The sequence below is a fragment of the Pogona vitticeps genome, chromosome 1 (assembly GCF_051106095.1).
Source record: "Pogona vitticeps strain Pit_001003342236 chromosome 1, PviZW2.1, whole genome shotgun sequence".
NCBI lineage: Eukaryota > Metazoa > Chordata > Lepidosauria > Squamata > Agamidae > Pogona > Pogona vitticeps.
Genome location: NC_135783.1, coordinates 243,396,555 through 243,418,073, shown reverse-complemented (window position 1 = coordinate 243,418,073; position 21,519 = coordinate 243,396,555). Strand labels below are relative to the sequence as shown.

The following is a 21,519-nucleotide window of genomic DNA, read 5'->3' as shown; positions in this document are numbered from 1 at the left end:
AGTATAATGTGTAATTGAATATATATTGAAAGACAAATAGATGTTCAGAAGAAAATGGAATTAAGAAACAAAATAAAAGCAATCATATTTTTAACGTAGGCATCCTTCAGTCTCGAGAGACTATGGTAACGTGCTCTGAATAGAGGTCTTGGAACAGCATCTAGTGTGGCTGAGAAGGCCACACATTTGTAATACTGCATTTCTTATCCTTCCTCTGTGACTCCTTGTGGGTTATGAGATACCCAGAGAACTCAGGGAGTGAGCAGGAACATGGCTTTCCAGTTCCCATCCATCCCCAGCCTGTCTAGTTAATGGGAGTAGTAGTTGTCCATCAGCATCAGGAGGGAGGGCACAGCTTCTCCAATTCTATTAGATTGCCATGGATATATAATGCATGTATATATAATTCATAGGCTGCTTGTGATTTAATGGTGGATGCCACTGTAAAATGTTCAGATGAGCCCCCTCCCCCCCAGTTTGGTCCCACAATATAATTTACTGCCCACCATGGTCCTTCTGCAGCATACTCCATATTTCTAATACGTATATAAAAATGGCTGTATTTTTAGTAACTAGGTGAGTTGCTGCAGCAGTTGCAACTCTCTCTAAGTCAGTGTGCATGAGGACAGCCTGAAACTCTCCCTCTGCTGATTTCTGGGATTTTGGTTTCCCTCAACAAAATCAAATTATGTTGCAAGCTTCCAGGTTCATCAAGGACCCACACTCCTTTCCTCCTCCTTTCTCCATTTTTCTGCACCGCATGTGTGTAGCCTTGGGTGAGTTTCACCGTTTTAGAGTGTTATGCTTGGGATATCCTGGCAAGGTTTAACAAAAGTTGAAAACAACTTGGTAGCACATGATTATTATTCTGTGTCTGCATAGTAACTCCTTACTGCTAGAAAACTATATTAGTAAACCTGTCCGACTTTGTGAAAATGCAATGTAAAGCAGTTACTGCAACAACACAGACTTGGCTTGAGTCTAAGTGAAGATGCTCACACTGTAGATGAATCATGAATTTGTAGAACTGGAATGGACTCTAAATGTAATTGGTTGAAATCTTGTTGCACAGTTATGCAAATCATGTAATTTAGAGGTTAATTACTGTAAGTTGAGAAATCTCTATAGACGTTATCTGTTGCATGCCCAGTTGCACAATACTGGCCACAGCTAATTTCAGTTTATTGATGAAGTGCCAGGGCATGTCTTGATCATGTGTCTGGTCACAGATGCAACTGTGTAACCAAAGTGTGCCCCAGCACCTCATCAATTAGCCATAATTACCTATGGTAAGTTGTATAAAACTTACAAGCAATAGGATTCCAGCCATTAAAGAAATGTGAGAGGGGAAAAAAATCTATTCATTGGAAAAACTGTTGCAGGAGATCTTTATGGATACCATCAATTGGTAAAAAAATTAATAATAGCTGGATTCTAGATAAATTAAGCCTGAAATACAAAACCCATTGGAAAAGTCAATAGTATTAGGAAAAGCTGAAGGCAGAAGGAAAAGAAGATGGTGTAAGTTGAGGTAAATGGATTTAATATAGGAAGCCAGGCCTTTAGCTTGCAAGACATGAGCAGGGCTATTAATGATAGGACCTTTTGGAAATCATTTATTTATAGGGTCATTGTGGCTCACAAGTGAATTGATGACACATAATAGCAACAAACTTTCAAAGTGGCAAAATGTCCTGACAGCCAAACGATATCTCAGAACCACCTGACTATTTGTCCCTTAAATAAGATTGAAAGGTCAAGGAGAGAAGGAGATGTGAAATCTTAGATGATTTTAGGAGACTGTGTTTCCCAGAGCTTTATGGAGACTGGTGGGAACTCATCCTCTTCCATAGCTATTGGATGGGTTAAGCATGCTCTAGAAACATTAATGAAGCCATAGCAATATGCTGATTGATGACATCTTCCTTTCCAGTTTTTCAAAGTTTTCATTTACACCCACATCCATAATAGTTATAATGAATATATGTGGCAAACAACTGATAGCTATAATAAAGAATAAAAGCAAAATCTAAAATAACGATCAGAGCAAAACATTTCCCATTGGGCTATCAAGTCAGGGAAGAGAATTACAACTCACCTAAAAGTTATTATGGCCAATTCTAAATTGAATTACCTTCTGCATACCACTCTGAATATCAATTCTTCATTCAATAGCTATTCAATTACACATTGTGCTTTCATTTTAACTTCTCAGTAAAGTTAATTAAAGCTTCTTTGGTTGCCTGTTGGATTCATGATTTCTTCAATAAGCGTCTCACTAGGGAACTGAGTTCAGCTCTGGATCCTTTCCAAGACACAATTCAAAGAAAACTCTTGATCCAGCATTACCAATTGCTGTAACTTGAGACATGTTGGATTTCAACTGTGTGTCTGGCATATGTTGAACCCACCAAGAAAGAAATGGGGAGGGGGGCGAGGAAAGCACATATTTCTTTTCTGCTCTCATTTGAAAGCCACTATTTAGGCAACACCACCATAATGTAGATGCTGTTGTTACTGTTCCCCATTAGCTATCTTATTTACTGTTTACTTGGAAACAAAAAGTGCCAATCAAACTAGTTTGGTATTGAGATCCCTCCCCATTTTATTTGTGTTTCTTGCCAGAGTTCTGTTTTAAATTTTGGGGAGCAGTTCTTGAAAAATAGCATGCCACTGAACATGGACTGTGACCCTCATTTGCCTGGTCAGCATGGCTAGTCATCAGGAATAAATGGGAGCTGTAGTTGAGCAATATTGGGAGGCACAAGTTCCCTACACCTGTTAGAAGAAGTTAGAGTAAGAATGGTTAAAAGTGCAAGAAACACGTTGACTGAATTCCAGTAATGTAAAATTTGATGATTTAATCAAAGATTACCTCGTTTCTTATCCAAGGGGATAACCTTATATTATCTATAAGGTTTCTGGACTTCCTTAGGATCCCATTGGTCCTGGGGAAGCCTTTGTGGGCTATATTACAAGGGTGGGGAGACTTAAATGTCTGAAATTAGCTGCTGCTTTCCTCCGTGGTGACAGTTTAAAGACATTTAGGCTAACCCCCTCCCACAGCCCCCAAATGCTTTCCCATGCCGAGAGGGATCCTAAGGTAGCCTAGGAACCTGGATAGGGGATAAGAAACCTTTGGTTACTGTGGTTGATGTTAAGCTCAGATGTGAATTTCTCGTATAGGATTTCAGCCATTCTCTCCTAATAGCACGGATTTTCTGTAAACCTATGTGAGGGCTAGGTCCTACTTCACCTGACTACAGGAGGCCAGAGGTGCTGTTGACCATTCACAGTGTCTATCTCTTTAGCTCCCAAGGTGCACATCACCCCAATGTCAGAGTCCCAATGTCTCCAGAAGATCTTGACTGGGATGCCTCTCCTCCTTGAGTGTGAGGTTTCTGCTCCTGATGCTCCTGTCCATTGGCTCAAGGATGGAGAGACTCTTGTCTTGGATGATAACAACCTCACTGTCCAATCAGAGGGCTGCATTCGGAGGCTCTTGATCCATTCAGCTTGCCCTCTGGACTCTGGGATATATACATGCAATGCAATTGATGACAATGTCAACTTTACTGTGACAGTGGATGGTAAGTTGATGCAAAGGGACGGAAGGATGTGAATTAGCAAATTGCTGGACCAGCTTTCTCCAAAATTGTGTCCTCCAGATGTGTTAGATTAAGATCCCATCATGTTTGCCCAGCACATATGGGGGCACCAGGTTGGAAAGGGCTATCTTGGAAAGACCTAGTGAGCTGCTCCTAACTGGAAAAACTCTGGAGCTGGAGAGACAGCATCTCAGAACAGAAGTATTTTCTCATCATTAATTTCTTAGGGAGGCTGGCTATATTGTTTAGTGAGCTGGCTACCTGACAATGGAACCAGAGGTTTGGGGTTGGATTCCCCATTGTGCCTTGTAGGAGGACAGGCAGTCTATGTTGCCTTGGGCAAGCTGCATGGTTCCAGAGCACACCCAGAATAAGAGAGTGGGAAACCATTTCTGGATATATAAAATCTTGAAAAGGGTTGCCATCAGTCAGAATCTCCTTGATGGTATATTGTTGTTTTAGAACTTGGACCTATCTTGTCTGTTTGAAATCAGCATTTTCTCTCTTACTTCTACTGACTCTTCAAATGTTTTTGTAGCTAATTTCTAAGGATCATATCTATCTGACCTCCTCTAGTCTTCTCAAAAATTCAGCGCTCTCTCCCTCTCTTTTTGTTCTCTAGCCAGAGCTAATGAATTACACAGCAATAAGACCCCCTTCCTTTTCCTTCTCCCCCACTACAGACCTTGTGTTGGAAGTGATGGCCACTGTCTATGCTATTACTGCTTTCCTCCTACAGAGTCCCCTGTTCGAGTGGTGTCCTCTAATGCAGATGCCCCTCATATCTATCAAGTCTCAGAGCGTGTGGTGATGGCCTGTGAGTTGTCCCGCATGGATGCTGCTGTGTGCTGGTACAAGGATGGGGAAGAAGTGGAGGAAAATGATGGTCTTCTGCTGGAGAATGAAGGGCCTCATCGCCGTCTCATCATTGTTGCTGCCCAGGCTCAAGACACAGGGGAGTTTGTGTGTGACACTGGTGCCGACTCTATCTTTTTCAATATCACCATCAAAGGTAAATAATTGTGTGAGATTCAGCCCCTTGAAGTACATTTTATGCCACGTTTAACTCCAACAGTCCCTTTCATGTTGTAGCTATGGGTTGCTGCCTCTGTCTACTCTCAAGATGCTCATTATCTAATTAGAGAATGCCAGATTTGGGATCTTTGGTTCCAGGCAAATCCGTCCTGCTTCTGAGCTCTACAGAGCATTGTGGATCTGAGTGATCTCAAACAGAAGACAGGAAGAAGCGACATTCAGTTTTTTGGGATTATCTGTATGTCAACAAGGCTCAAATTTAGTTACTGTACCTCTGAAGAGATAAAAGAATAAAGGGAATCTCTCTGATAGGGCTTGGGGAGACACCAGAAGGGGCTTTTAAAAGGTCAGACCGATTACACATCAACCCATGGTTTAAAAAGTAGGAGTGGGCAACTTGTGGCCCTCCAGGTGTTGTTGGACGGCACCTCCCATAGTCTCATAAGCAACTCATGATGGGTGTAGGAGTATCATCCCTAAAATTTTGGAGTGAGGCCCTACTTTGTCTCTGTCCATGAGCCATGCTGACTTTTTTCCTCACTAATTTTTATTCTGGCTGGAGCTAGCAGGAATTTCAGTGCAGTATAACGTTGGAGGGCCAAACATTACCCAACTCTAATTTGAATCCAGACAAGGGCTGTTTCTCTTAGGGAAGAGAAAGCTTGGGAGAGGATAATTTTTAATTGGGAAGCAATAGTGTCAGGATAATGTCCTTTTCCACCAGTGCTCCCCTACTGTCTCTCCCTGTACCCATTATGCATTTTAGGATGTTCAGATGCATGTTTAGCTTTGCAAGCATAAATCAGAAATCCTACAAAGGAGGAACTGAAACAGGAAAGCAGTAAGTGGATATTACTGACTGCAGTTCTGTGGAAAATAGTCCTCTCCTGAAGCTGCTTTTCCCAGAAGCAGCAGCTTTCTAAGAATATGCTGTTAAGAGGCATATTAATTTAAATGGATGGATGGATGGATGGATGGATGGATGGATGGATGGATGGATGGATGGATGGATGGATGGATGGATGGATGGATGGATGGATGGATGGATGGATCGATGGTAGACATTTAATTTAATGAGTTCAGAGCTTCATAAGAGCCACCCTTTTTGTGTTGTTTATTGAAATTCAGACAACCACGTGGAAGTTGTTTTGCTTTTGAACGGGCAACTAGGCAGAGTCTGGTGTCTGTTTTTCATTGGCGAAGACTCAAAGGTGAGAGTCTGGGAGAGGCCCAGGGTTTACAGGAAGGGCTTCAGTAGTTGAATGCAGGCAATGGGCCTTAAGGCTCTGCTGAAGATGCAGATAAGAGGGATGGGGTCTCTTATGTTTCTCTCTTGTATCTGTCTGGTAGAACCCCCAGTACAGATTTTGCACCCTGTGGAACGTTCATTGGAAAAGCATGTGTGGGCATTTGAACGCTTGGAGCTGAGCTGTGAGGTATCCATCCCTGATGCCACAGTACGCTGGTTCAAAGATGGCCTGGAGGTAGATGAGACACCCAACCTTTTGCTTCAGACGGATGGTGCTCATCATCACCTGGTTATCCTGCAAACAAGTGCTGAAGATGCAGGTGAATACATCTGTGAGACCAAGGATGAGTCCGTTTCCTTTGATGTCATGGTTTCAGGTAAGCACTGCTGTATAGAAACTGCAGTTTTGAAGACAAGCTCCAAAACCTGTTCTGGCTCAGGACCTTACATTTGAAAAACACTGGTCAAAATCCTGTTGAGTACAGTACAACAGTGTAAGTAATGTGACAATATCCAGCAGGTGAAATAACTTTGCTTCTATTTTGAGGTTGCACATGTCATGCATAATCAGTCTCATTGTACACAAGCTGTGCAAGCTCTGGTATGGAAACAGGAACTTAATTTAATTTGTGGGAAAATGCTGCTACTAGCAAAGCAGATTGCTGGTAATTAAGGCATTTCTACTAACATCCTGGGGCTCATATGACTCACACACAAAGTGAGCTATTTCAGACTTGGGGTTGAAACAGAAACCCTTTAGTTGTCAGCTATTTTGTTTCCTGGATGAGATTATCTCCCTTATGCCAGAATACTTTATTCAACAGGATTTGGGTCACTGATCCCCACACAGCCCATCTTCGTTCTGTGTGGCTAATGTGTAAATTTTCTTAGTCTAGCCATTCTCTTACTGTTGAAACAGCATAGGCTGTTCTGATATATATTACTTACATCTCTGGAAATTGTATTAACAGAGAAAAACTAGACATTGTAAGATACATTGAATTGCCACCATGCTACATCTCTTTACACTCTTTCTTGAAATGTCTAATCCAAATGAAGTCTGATGTGCCGTAACTGTGCTTACAATGAGAGGTGGGGGCAGAAACATGTTTATCCACATGATACACATTTTAATTTTTTTCTGTTATGTCTCCCCTTATTCACCTTTAAAAAAAATACACAATGCTCTATGTGCACCCTGAAAGTTTGGGGGGGGGGAGAGGAATCCCTTGCTCATTCCACAAACCATCCTTATTAAGAGCAAATAAGAGATTGTCAGTCAGTGTATGGCTTTATGTCCTTGAAGTGGGATATCATTGTTTTAGGCTGCTAGCAGTGGTTTGGGAGTCTCCATGGATCAACTAAGACATTACAGAACAACTATTGTTATGGTGCAAAAGATAAGCTTTTGCTGGCAGGAGTCTTGGCTTAACATATTTTTTAAATGTTCTAATCTTTTAATTTAATTTTTAAATCATATATTGTCAAATTTATCTTTTAATACTTAACTTACTGTGTTTTTAAAATTGTGTGAATTTTAATGTTATGAGCTGCTTTGGATCCCTTGTTGGGAGAAATGTGGCATAACAATACAGTGGACCCTCGACTTACAGACTTTTTGAGTTACAGACTTCTCTGGCTGCAAAATTTAGGTTCAACTTGCAGCCGGAGAATCGACCTACAGACCAGAAAAAAACCAAAATGGAACAAAAGCGGAACTAAAACGGCTGGTTACAGGATTAATCGGTTTTCAATGCATTGTAGGTCAATGGAGACTCGACCTACAGACTTTTCAACCTGCAGCCACCGTTCCAATACTCTACCATAGAATCACTGTGGGTTAAACGACCAGGCCCAAGGAGTGATGTGATAGTGGAGGCGTGCTATCAGCCTCCAGATAAAAAACTTGAGGGGGACCTTGAAATGAGGAGATAAATCAGGGAGGTGTCCAAGAGGGACAGGATTGTAATCATGGGGGACTTCAATTATCCTCACATTGACTGGGTCAATGCATGTTCAGGTCAAGAAAGAGAGACCAGATTTCTTCCCGTGCTAAATAACTGTGCCTTGAGCAACTTGTCATGGAGAGAGGGAGAGGACAGGTGACTCTGGATTTAATATTGTGTGGTACTCAGGACCTGGTTAGGGACCTGAATGTCATTGAGCTGCTAGGGAATAGTGACCATGCTGTGATATCTTTTGCCATGTGACACAAATACCCTTGATTTCTGAAGAGCGGACTTTCCTCAGATGAGGAAACTAGTTAGAAAGAAGTTGAAAGGGAAGGTAAAAAGAATCCAATCTCTCCAGGGTGTGTGGAGCCTGTTTAAAAAAACAGAAGTACAGGCCCAGCAGAAGTGTATACCACAAAGAAAGAAGGGCTCAACTAAGTTCAAGAGGGTGCTGGTATAGTTAATGGGCAGAGTTAGAGAGGCTTTAAAGAACAATGAGGGCTTCTTCCATAAATAGAAATCCTTCCCAAATGAGGAAAATAAAAAGGAACACAAACTCTGGAAAAAGAAATATATAAAGATGATATGGAAGGCAACAAAAGACTTTGACGAATGTATGGCCAGCAATATAAAAGGAAATAATAAAAACTTTTTAAAATTTGTTAGAGGAATGAAGTTGCTGATCTTTTAACTAAAATATACAACTTGTCCCTTAAAACGGCCACAGTGCCAGAGGACTGGAGGATAGCACATGTCATGCTAATCTGTGAAAAGGGAAGGAGGGGGAGACTACAGGCCGGTTAGCCTAACGTCTGTTCCAGGGAAGATGGTGGAAAGCCTCATTCAAGAACATGCCTTGCTGAGGGAAAATCAGCATGGCTTCTATAAGGGTAAATCTTGCATCACAATTCTTTTAGAATTCTTTGAAAAGATCAACAGGCATATGGATGTGGGCAAACCAGTGGATATAGTCTATCTGGATTTTCAGAAAGTGTTTGATGTGGTCCCTCACCAAAGGCTGCTGAGAAAACTCCACAGGGGATAAGAGGGCAGGTCCTCTTATAGACTAAGAATTGTCTGAGAATCAGGAAACACAGAGAAAGGTGAGAGGCAGTGTGCCCCAGGGATCTGTCCTGGGACCCGTGCTTTTCAACCTGTTCCTCAATGACCTGGAGACAGAGATAAGTAGTGAGGTGGCCAAGTTTGCAGATGACACAAAACTTTTCTGGGTGGTGAAGACCAGAAGGGATTGTGAAGAGCTCCAGAACGATCTCTCCACACTGGGAGAATGGGCGGCAAAATAGTAAATGTGTTTCAGTATAAGAAAATGTAAAGTAATGCACATTGGGGCAAAAAAAAATCAAAACTTTATCAGCCAGTGGGTTCTGAGATGTTTGTGACAGATTAGGAGAGATCTTGGTGTGCTGGTGGGCAGCTCAATGAAAGGGTCAACCCAGTGTGCAGCAGCAGTGAAGAGGGCTAATTAATTTTATTTTCAATCCCCTTTTTAATGATACCTAGCACAGAATTGGGACGTGGTGGTGCTGCGGGTTAAACCGCAGAAGCCTCTGTGCTGTAAGATCTGTAGATCTTCAGCTGTAAGATCGAATCCACGTGACGGAGTGAGTGCCCATCGCTTGTCCCAGCTCCCGCCAACCTAGCGGTTCAAAAGCATGCAAATGCAAGTAGATAAATAGGGACCACCTCGGTGGGAAGGTAACAGCATTCCGTGTCTAAGTCGCATTAGATAATCAATCAATCAATCAATCAATCAATCAATCAATCAATCAATCAATCAATCAATCAATCAATCAATCTATCTATCTATCTATCTATCTATCTATCTATCTATCTATCTATCTATCTATCTATCTATCTATCTATCTATCTATCTATTTATTTATTTATTTATTTATTTCTGTGCTAAGGTAAAGGTAAAGGTTCCCCTTGACAATTTTTGTCCAGTCGTGTTTGACTCTAGGGGGCGGCGCTCATCCCGCTCTTCAAGCCATAGAGCCAGCGTTTTGTCCGAAGACAATCTTTCCGTGGTCACACGGCCAGTGCGACTTAGACACGGAATGCTGTTACCTTCCCACCGAGGTGGTCCCTATTTATCTACTTGCATTTGCATGCTTTTGAACCGCTAGGTTGGCGGGAGCTGGGACAAGCGATGGGCACTCACTCCGTCACGTGGATTCGATCTTACAGCTGAAGATCTACAGATCTTACAGCACAGAGGCTTCTGCGGTTTAACCCGCAGCACCACCACGTCCCAATTCTGTGCTAGGTATCATTAAAAAGGGGATTGAAAATAAAAGCCAACCTTATAATGCCATTGCTCAAAACACTGGTAAGGCTGCACCTTGAGTATTGTGTACAGTTCTGGTCACCGCACGTCAAAAAAGACATTGTGGAACTAGAAAAGGTGCTGAAGAGAACAACTCAAATGATGACTGGGCTGGGGCACCTCCCTTATGAGGAAAAGCTACAGCATTTGAGGCTCTTTAGTCTAAAGAAAAGGTGCCTAAGGGGAGACATGTTTGAGACATATAAAATTATGCAGGGGATGGATAAAGTGGATAGAGGGAAGCTCTTTTCCCTTTCACGCAATACCAGAACCAGGGGACACCCACTCCAATTGAGTGCTGGGAGAGTGAGAACAGGAAAAAGAAAAAATTTCTTTACCCAGCATGTTGTTTGTGGAACTGCTTGCCACAGGATGCATTGATGATGGCATCTGGCCTAGATGCCTTTAAAAGGGGATTTGACAGGTTTCTGGAGGAAAAATCTATCACAGGTTACAAGCCATGATGGGGATTTATAATCTCCAGGCTTAAAAGGAAGGTACCTCCAAATGCCAGATGCAGGGGAGGGGTATCAGGAGACAGCTATCTAGTTGTCTCGTGTGCTTCCTGAGGCATCTGGTGGGGCTGGACTAGATGGGCCCTTGGCCTGATCCAGCAGGGCTCTTCCTATGTGAAGGGATAACAAAACATAACTTAATGAGAAATGTTTGGGCATAAACTGTTTGATGCTGCTACATTGTTTCTAATATTGTTTCTAAATGTTTTAATGAAGAAGGAAAGATGTTAAACATGGACACAAAACTATGGAGAGACACATTAATGTTGCTTTGGATTCCAGTGTCTCTTTAAAACAACTTTAAGTATTAGAGAGGGCAGTTGGATAGCTATCAAGATTGAGAAAAATTAAGCCAAATTACACAGACTGTTGGTTACATCAAGTTGTTCCCAGTGTTTTCTCTCTTACACCCCCACCTTCCTCAACATAATTTTCTCGGCTAAAACTCTTCCCTCACCTCTGAGCAGCTTTTCCTACTATGAGAGAAAAGGAACAGAGTGTGTGCTTGAAGCGCTAAACTGCCTTTCTACACCAATGAAGCTACAAGAAGCATGGAGAAGATTGTCTGAATGCCATTTTTTGGGTGGGAGGGAGAGAGAGATCACAGAAGGAATGAAAAAGGCACCTGTGACTAGTTGCTAAAGCGAGACACATTCTCACGTAAATGCTAGCTTGGGGTTTAGATGTTAGGGAAGGGAATTTCCTGCCACTAAGCGAGAGAGGAGATGGAATCCGTTTCTCTCAGAAGACTTCCCTGTTCCCTGAGCCCAGAGCTCCTTCCACAAGCTGTCCAGTGAAAGATTGGGGGAAGGGGGTTGGCCCAGCAGCACAAGCCTCGCCTGTGGTTGCTTCAAACTTGGGCTGCCTGCCCTCTCCTTCTAGAGCTCCCTGTGAAGATTGTGCAACCCTACAGGACTCCTCCTGTCCAGAAGGTCTCCATGGGGGAAGGCAGTGACAGTGACCTTTTGTGGTTTCTCATGGGAATATGCCTCTCTGCTGAGTTAAGGACTATGTCACACTACTAGAGGCTAACAACAGCCTTGGAGGAGGGACCAGGGCTGGTGATACCTGGTCATTTCTGCCATTGACTCAGAGCATTCTGGGAAATACAGCTGCAACACTGATAATGATACCATGACTTTCACCATCCAAGTGACTGGTGAGTGCAGACCGTGGCTGCACCAAGAGAGGGAACTGAGATCAAAGTGTTGTTGCTGTTGCTGGTCATGAGTGATAGTTGTGGGGAAAAGTCCTAGCCGGTATTGGTGAGATAGCCTGGAAACACTGAGTCATTCCAGATCACAGACTCTGCCAAGCTCCTTATATTCCATGCAGGTATAGAGCTTGAGCAAAGTTGGACCAGAATGAATGGCCATCCAGTTGTAAGGCCAATGCTCTGGGGTTTATTATGACTTTGTCTTGTAACAGGTTATTATCTGGTAATTAAAGCAGAAGGAGAAAAGTACTTATTGTCTAAAGTATTAGGCCTGCAATCTGGCCTTGTATCCAGTTGGAGACATTCTGTGCCTCAAGACCAGTGGAAATGTCACTGAATAAAAGCCAGGTTGTGAGATCAGTTTGAATTCTGAACATTGGCTTCCTAGTTTGGATATTGTTGCACTAGCCTGCTGTCTTCTCTGCTTGCTTGGAAGTGCATACTGGCTTTTCTGTTTTTTTTTTTTTTTTTACATTTATGTGCTGCTACAATTCCTGTGTTCCCACTGCTGTCTCTGTGAGCATGTCCTTCCTTATCTACAGAACTGCTGTGTTCTTGTAATTCTAGAATACATTCATAGGTACATAAGCCCAACACAGACAAAGAATTCCGCAGCCAGTTCTGTTGGCTGTGAGATTCTTGAGATGGTAAGCAGCTTTTCCAATATCTACTAGGTTTGGCTTTCTCATAGCTGTTTGGTTTTCTTAAAGCCACTTATAGGCAAGCTGGAGTGGGGGTATAATTAGAGTGCATTGGGATGCTGGAATGTCTCATGGACTGATCTACAGGGTACAGTTTGGCATTATGTATGTCAGAGTGAAAGCCTTTTTCAAGTCCTACTTTCTGATGATGATTGTTTTGCTTTCATCTGGAACAAGCAGGTGCCTGTATTGTCAAAGCATGTCATTTGTAATACTGTATTTGGTGCCCCACTTCCACCATTTGGTTAAAATTTATCTATAGAATTTATACTTGGCTATTTATGTAACACAACAGGTTGTGCTGTTTCAGAGGTGATGTTCAGGATTCAACATTTGTTTGGTGCTTTTTATGAGAAGCCACACAATGGGTTTTGAGTTGCAGATCTCCCTCATGCTGTCTTCCTTGGCTAGCTAGTTTATTCCTCCTCTTAAGGAATCTTTGAGTCAAGGCCTTGTGAAGCTTTCTTTCCAAGGTAGCGATTGGAATATCCAAGGAGAACACGATGTAAAACTCTCAGAAGATTTCATTTATTTGCTTTTCCTTGATGGGGGAGATTGGGCTCCTCTTGTCCTTCTGTTTGGCTTTGAGAAGTTATTTTTAATACAACTTTTTCTTTGCTTTTAAAAATGAAAACATTCTGTGAGTGCTTCTGGTGGTCTCAGTGTAGCGTGTGCAAGGCAAACATGAATCGTGCTGATTGTTGTTTCTTCTCAAACAGAACCTCCTTGTGGCCTTTGGTGTCAATACCTTTTTTCAGCAGCCTATCCACACATAACAAGCAACAGTAGCTAGCAAAGAGGAAGGGCAACAGGAAGCAGCTTGTTGAGTAAAATGGTCCTTCTTGTTGCAAGGATTTTAGAGACTGACTCTCGCTGTTCTGGCAGAAAGGGAGCTCTGTCGCGCCGGTGGTGTGCAAGACTGCCCTTTCCCCGTGACGGATTAATCACAGCCAGTTCCAAACTGGGCTTTATGGCTAGGGGGTTACCAGGGCATGGAAGTTAAGAATTAGGAGTTTATCTGCAACATACTATTCAAAAGCAATGATGTTTGGTGCTGAAACTCAGCGGAACTAGGAATACTTTATTGCCCCCGAATCGTATGACCAGCTACACAGAACTCATGGAGTTAACAGGGGTACAATCAGAACAGAGGGGGGAGGAAACTCATTTGTTGTGAGGACAAGAAGACCGCTGTTAAGGCATTCCAAACCTCACTGTGCTGTTTTGATCTCTAGATGGAGCTGCCTTTGTGACAGAGGGATGTAGCCTTGGCAGTGGTTTTGTTTTTAGTTTCTTTTGTGCGTAAGCGATTATCGGATGGTTTCTCAGAATAAATATCCAGATGAGATGGATGCCAGCAGACAGGATTTTTTCCCCTTTGGAGAGCAGTTAGGAAGTTAAAAAGTACAGCATTTCCAAAGGACGCCTCCCTATATGAACAAATATGCAATCCAAGAAGATTGCGTCGCCTGCCTAAAGTGTGTTGGTTATAACTAAGGGAAAATTGCATTCTAACATACATTGGGTTTCAGAAGCTGTCTCATTAAATTGTAATCAAAAATGTGTGTCTTAGGGACCACATATGCCTTTGCAGTAAGACAAAGAAACAAGATCAGCATACAACCCCAAAGAATTTGACCCTACTTTAGAGTTTATTTTCACAGAGATCCCATTTAATATTTAGGGATATGTGGTGCTGTTTTGAAGAAGATGCATGACAGCTTGGTCAGATGGGAGATCACTAATGAAAGTAGGGTGTGCTTTTACATGCAGTTACAAAGCAGGTTTCTGGTTTTAGTTGAGATTTATTTATTTATTGCCCCTTTTGTGCACAGCACTATTCTGGGCAGTGTACATATAAAATAATAAAGTGACAACGTACAGACAAAATAGAGCAGCCAAGCCCCAACCCAAAAAATTACTAATACTATTAAAAACCTAATGGTGCCGCAAAACAGAGAGGGCATCTAGAGGTGAATAACTTCAACAGAGGTTCCCTCTTGGAAAGGATGTGTTTTCAGCAGCCTCTTAAAACTGGGGAGGGAGGGAGCCAAGCACAGCTCCACCGGGAGGCGATTGCAGAGGAATCGGGCAGCTGCCGAGAAGGCCCAACCTCTTCTTGAGGACTTTCTGGCCTCCTTCGCCATCGTCTCTCAGAGGAACACAGTCTGGGATGATCTGATGGCATGGGAAGATGACCTTGGGGAGAGACTCTTCAGCAGGTGACATGGTTGTGTAAAGCAAATGTAAAAGGGGCAATGGCCAGGATCCTAATCTGCATGATAAATTTTCCTCTTCCTCTCTTTCATCTGATATTCTGCTTTCACATGAAGAGTTGGAGAGGGTTCCAAGGGCAGTTCAAGCCTCACGTGTGAGAATGGCAACACTTCCTGTCTCACCTACGTTCAGCTCCTTTCAGTATTAAGAGAAGCGTTAACAAGGCTTGCTCACAACAGAATGCATTAAATTCCTCTAACATTTAGCATGGCCTTTGGCTGAAAATACCCAATCAGATGAGAATACCAAAAACATCTTATTAGAATCTTGTTACTAGAAAAAAAATGATCACTGTTGTAACAGTTCATACAGAGTCTACCACACTGAAAGGTCTCTTTGTTCTCTGATTATAATGTGAAAAAGCCTCGTTAATGCTTCTCTGGGGGCACCAGGACTGACCCCAGACTCTCCACGGGGCCTCTTGCTCATAGATTGCAGACCAGCTTTATAACCCCCTTGGGATATTTCTGAGGTATATAGGATTGGCTAACTCCATGTAATCTAGGTGCCCAGAATTAGCTAATTCATTTCATTCCAGTTGCCTTTAAGCCTAGCACCACCTAGGATACTTTTTATGTAAAATGAGAAAAAAAAATGCTCCCTGGGGTAGAAGAGTGTTGTTAAGATGATAATGTTATGGAATGCAAAGTGATTTGCACAGTCAGGGTGCCATGAAAATATCCACTACACAGAGCAACAGCCAAATGTTACCTTATCCTTTGTTTATGCTGACAGACCCCCCAGTGCGAATTGTGGGGCGTGATGAGCTGCAAACACACTACCGCTGCCTGGTTTCAGAGGATCTGATGCTATCAGTGACGCTGTCCTGCCCTCAAGGAGAGGTGAAGTGGTACAAAGATGGGGAGAAGCTGCAGGACACAGAGCGTGTGCGGCTGGAGCAGGAGGGGACACACCATTCACTGGTGATTCGGGGAGCAAAACGCAGTGATGCTGGGGAATATCTGTGTGACAGTGGTGATGACAGCCTCATCTTCAATGTCACGGTAGAGGGTAAGGCCAGGGCCAGATGGGGGAGAGAAAAAGAAAGTGCATTCATATACAATGTCCTTCTTGAAAAATATCCGTTTTAATAAGGCATGAATGCAGTCTATTATATGGAAAGAGCATCATGTTCCAGTGTACAGATGGGTCTGAGACTATTTTAGTAATCTACATTCAGCAGGGGAGAAGAGATTTGATGGAAATTGCTCCTCCCACATACGTTTATAAAAGGTCAGCCTATTCACAGTTGGTACCTTGAGTTCCCATTTCCACGAACTGCGGTTTTGGCTAATATTGTCGTGTCGCCCATTAATTCCTGATCTTTTGTGAACAGAATCTTGGAGGGATCTTCATAACGTTACCCAAGGAGAAACAGGAAAATTAGTAACCTATAGTTATTCCCTTATCTGGTATATATCTGTAGGAGTTAATTTATTTTCACTGCCACCAATGTGCATATGATTAGCTTTCACAGAGCTGCATCTTCAGTGACTGTGTAGAATGCTATTCATATAACATCTTACAGCATTTATCCTTTGAAGCATTACATGTGTTGGATTTTTCAAGCAAATTGTCTTCCATAGTGCCTTGTGATAACTTGAGTTAAACTTGTTTCCATTGATGTTTGTAGTAATAAAAGCAACATTCCAATGAGCGTTAAAATTTGGTACTGAGAATAACAGAATTCTATCAATTTTGTAAATCAAAGAAATGCACTTTGATTTTCTTGTTTCAAAAAAAAAAAAAAAAAAAAGACTTCCGCGCTTATTATTTACAATGGTGGTGAGGAATCCCATCTCCAGCCACTGGCCATGGAAGATAAGGCTGTTGGTGGCTATGACTCATATTGATTATAAATAATTCCCAGTATCAAAAAATATGCCTCTCAAAACCTTTCTATATGCTGTAGAATATGTAAGAAGGTGCTATTACACTCACATCCTGCTAGTGGGGGTTTCCCGTTGGCCTCAGGTTGGCTGCTGTGGAAACAGAATGCTGGACTAAACAACTCTTTATTCTGAACTAGTAGGGACCCCCTAAAGTTTTTAGAAGTAGATGTGAAAATTCAGATAAGCACCTGATAAATGAGTTGTTGTGACAGATGAATGTAATGCTTGAGCATCTGACAGATCATGTACTTTTGTACAGTATGTGATCTGGAATAGCTGCCTAATTGCATAATGGATTCCAGTGGTCAATGAGTGTCTGCAAATAATGGACAATGATCACACTGGCGCATCAGCCTAGGTCGTGTAAGAAATTTTTTTTGATTCACCAAATATTTAGGAGATTCAAGATTCTTAAACAATTAGAGTCTCTCAACGCAGATGGTTTTGTTAAAAGTAAAATATCTATTTCCAAGTAGGGCGGCACAAGGCAACGGGAGTCCAACAGGATCTTCTCACAAAGGCAGCTAGAATAAAGGCAGTGGCACACTTTTATAGGCTCGATAGAGGCTTGTTCAGCCCTGTTCAGACTTGTTTGTGCTTTCAGCAATTTTGTAGTTCCTCGTTTTCTGTAGTTCTTTTGTTTTTCCTCTGACCTTTCCTGACACCAGCGTTAAATACTTATACATGCCATTATACAAAAAAATAACATATTTTGTCATACTTTACTGAAGTCTGGCCCTGCAGACTTCAGCAAGAACTGGCTTTCTGGGTAGTTCTACTGACACTACCTGCTTTCATGAAACGTTTTCCGCTTTGCCTAGGCCTATGGTTTTCCTTATACATCCCAGAATGTTCCCACAGTCACTATATAAGTTGGTGCTCAGTGTTCCAGAGCAAATGGCTTACTTGTCTTGTGCAAAAAAAGTCCCCTTTCCTCTGAAATATGAGGCAAATTCCAAAGGAAAACAAAACAAAACCAAAGACAAAAAACATGTGGCACCTTAAAGACTATTATATTTTAATCTGAGCTTTCATCGATCAAGTCCACTTCTTCAAACATATGGAAGAAAATGAAATTAGATCATAGTCAATGTGCTTTACCCATGTAGATTTGCGGTCCTTGCCCCATTGACCAGGTCCTACCCCTACCCCAGACTTGCCTCATGCCTGACACATACCAGCTCTTTTCTCTGTCTAGATCAGAAAAAAAACTAATGTCGCCTCTCCCCTTTCTCAGTTCCTGTAGTGTGCTGTTTATTCCATGCTTCTTCTGCCTCATCAGTTTTGATGTTTCTGCTCAGCTACAAGGGCTTTTAGTAGCGTTACCTAGTACCTGACCGACGGTGCCTGTCTTTTAAATGAGCAAGTCCTGTTGTCTCTGCTCTGCACTGCAACACCTCTTTCTTTCTGCTTCTTAAGAACCTCCCATCTCCATTGTGGGAAACACAGGGGTGCCTGAACACCACTCCGTGGCAGCAGGAGAAGCTCTAGTATTGGCTTGCAAGGTGTCTTCCCCTAGTGCTGTTGTGCATTGGCTGCGAAACGGCGAGGAGTTAGTGTCCAGCAAGCATGTTCGCATTGAAGCTCATGGAAGACACCGAAAACTCACCATTCTTGGGGCCAAACCAGGAGATTCAGGCTCCTATTTATGTGATGCAGGCACTGACCGGATGGTGTTCACAGCAGAAGTAGCAGGTAAGACCTCCTCAAAGAGAAAACTAGTAAGCTAGAGGTGGGTTTGAAAGTTACAATCACAAGATGCTCAGCTCACATTTCTGAGTTGAAAGCGCTTATCCCTCAAAATTGTGATTCCTTCTGATCGCCTTGTCTTATTAAATGTATTTGAAGTGAATATCCAATGAGCCAATCACAAAACTACCAAGCTAATTTATAAAATCCAAGGTGGAAGAGCTAGGGCTAGGAAGAGCAGATGCCTTTTGCCATGTTATGGAGCTCTCTTCTAAATGTAGAGTTGAGTGAATTGTGTGGTTTGAGCCTAAAAAGCACCAGAAGTCAGAACATATTAAAAAGTTACTAACTCTGTTGCCTCTTGGTTAGAACGAAGGCTGAAGAACTGGTGTAGTGTAATGGCTATATGTGAGGCTGAAAGTTCCTGGTTCAACATTCTTCTTATCTATGAAGTCGTGAGGTAATTGAAGAGAAGCCATTAATTTTTATCTTCAGTCTCATGAACTGCAGTATTTGTAATAACTATTCCACAAGGACTTTTGAGATAAAGTCTGTGAATGACTTTGAACATATTAAAACATTGTATAAATGCCAAGCATTATTAATTGTTATTGTTAATAAAATATCTCATTAGCTGAAGTAACTGGAAGTTGCAGCTGAAAGCCTCATTAATTGCAGGCTCCTGTGTTTCTGAGCAGCAGTTTGGGATTTAGTACAGGAAGCAAGAGCTTTGCTTCCAACTGTGAGCCAAGAGAAATGTGGCAAGGCGACGGGGCAGGTGAGAAGTGAAGGGACTCTGACTCCCTTCTGCTGGTGAGGGGGTTACATTTAACGCCAGCAGACTCCCAGGCGCCATGGTACCTTCTGCCAACAATTGCTGTCCTCACTGAAAGCACGGGGGAGCCTTATTGACTAGAGATTTGTTCAAAGTATGAACATTGGCATGGTCTGCCCATACCAGGACAGGTGCCTCAAGGAGAGGCAGGGAAATATCTCAGCAGACTCTGGCAAAGAAGTGAGGTGCCAGCACTCAGGAGTGGTGTCCTTTTCCACATCTGGAACTGGACACTGTGCCCTTATGCAAGGAAGGGAGGAGTCCAAGGAGTGAATTCAGGGCATTAGTATAGCTGGCTGCACATTTCTATTTGAGAAAAGCCCTTGGTGTCATTCCTCATAGTGTCTCCTGCTGGAGGAGTTAAGTCTTCTTGCCCAGTCGTATATGTTCAAAATCATCAACACAATCTACAGTTTCATCAAGGACTGTGGGAGGTTGCAACCTGTAGTAGTTACCACATAGATTTGCTTAGATGTGGTTGTTCTGGATACTTAATGATCTTTCTAAAAGTAAAGCACAGGATGAAGGATCAACAAGGTAGTTCTGTCACTGAGCATTGAATCCTATTCAGTTCCCACTGCACCACACTGAGTTATATTTTATCTGCTGGCATTGTGCCAATCAGCCTTTCTCAACCTGGTGTCCTCCAGATACATTTGTCTAGAGCCTCTATCATCCCTAGACAGCATAATCTATTGCTATGCTTGCTGTGGCTGACATCTAGCACCTCTGGAGGGTAGCAGCAGGTTAAGGAAGGCTTGTCTAAATGTCAGAATGTGTTTGTTTCCTGAGATATGAAATTAAGAAGTAGATGTTCTGTTTATTTGTTTGTTTTATAAAATGATAGTTGTAGTTCTGTTTTGCACCAAATAGAAACATCTATGCCCATATACAAGAATGGCTGAAAAAATGTTGTTTCCTGAGCCAGAAAATCCAAATTGCAACAGCTGTTAATGAAAAGAAAGAAAGAAAGAAAGAAAGAAAGAAAGAAAGAAAGAAAGAAAGAAAGAAAGAAAGAAAGAAAGAAAAAGAAAAACAGTGATTTAAAAGGCTTGACTTCATTTACATTATTCTTTGTTTACATTTCAGTGGGTGAAATCCTGTTGCTTAGCTTAATAAATTGTACTGTTGAATCACTGGAGATTTGGTGAGTCAAATTGTCCATTAATTTATTCAAATGAGCCACTGTAGTTGTGACTTACTATGCTAAGCAACAAGATTCCAGCCAATAATTAATAGAAGGAAGTGATTCATGTTGCTATCTAGAAATGCTGAATTTGTGCCAGGTAATCTCAGTTTTGTAGCAGGATGGCAGCACTAAATATCTGTCCAAGAAGACAATACATTAAATGTCGCTGTAGTTTAAATAAAGCTTTTCTACAGTTGCAAAACCTTTTTATACCTTCCTGACCTTAAATTATAACCCTAGATTTCCTCTTGCCTCACTTTGCTTTGTGGTGGGTCTAAGTCTCCTTCCCTAGCATAACAAAATATATTCAGCCTTACTTACAAAGAGGTCTTCTTTTCCTTAGCACCCCCTGTGCATATTGTGAATAAAGCAGAAGCTCAGGTGCCTGTGGAGGTCGAGGAAGGAGAGAACATGACACTGGTTGCTCGACTTTCCCAAGAGAAGGCTTCTGTCCAGTGGCTGAAAGACATGCGGCCACTTTACCCTGGGCCACATGTGGTCATGAGCAGTGATGGGCTATTGCGTAGCCTAACCATCAGGCAAGCTGAGCCAGGTGATAGTGGCACCTTTACCTGCAATACTGGAGATGATGAGGTGCATTTCACAACATATGTGCGAGGTAAGATGCTGCAGATTCAAAGGAGAAGCTTCTGTCCCAGATGTTGCCTCTTCCTCCTCCCCATGTTCCTTATGTTCCTGGAGAACTACAGCTACTATGTGAGAGCTGTGTGCCATGACACATACGTATGTTGGTGGTGAAGGGAATATAAGCATAGGGGAAAGGGCTTCAAAAGGGGATAAAGATATGCAGCACTGTGATAGGAGAAACGTATGCCTTACAGTGCTAAGAATCTGACAATGATTCTGGGTGCAGGCTGTTAACTGTTGGTCTCAAAAGTTGACCTTGAGAGTTTTCTCTTTCCTAGTGGTGTAGGGCAGGAAGTGAATTCCTGATTCAGAAAGTCAGAGTTTGACACAAATTTGGAAATCTAATGTTTCAGTTATAAGAATGGC

General features: G+C 42.2%; 1 protein-coding gene across 6 annotated transcripts in view; it reads left to right on the top strand.

Moving 5' to 3' along the window:
• The window catches only part of OBSL1 (obscurin like cytoskeletal adaptor 1), a 70,093-nt gene that overhangs the window by 32,537 nt on the left and 16,037 nt on the right, over nt 1-21,519 (top strand). For 5 of the 6 annotated variants that reach the window (XR_013540668.1, XM_072985343.2, XM_020792119.3 and 2 more), the window contains exons 13-18: nt 3,312-3,590; nt 4,348-4,620; nt 5,994-6,269; nt 15,636-15,911; nt 18,212-18,487; nt 20,849-21,124. Coding sequence is in view for 5 of the 6 variants with exons in the window: in XM_072985343.2 (XP_072841444.2) it covers nt 3,312-3,590; nt 4,348-4,620; nt 5,994-6,269; nt 15,636-15,911; nt 18,212-18,487; nt 20,849-21,124 (1,656 nt within the window). In the remaining variant the exon portion in view is untranslated. The remainder of the gene's footprint in view (nt 1-3,311; nt 3,591-4,347; nt 4,621-5,993; nt 6,270-15,635; nt 15,912-18,211; nt 18,488-20,848; nt 21,125-21,519) is intronic. The other variant, XM_020792121.3, reaches the window with a different exon arrangement.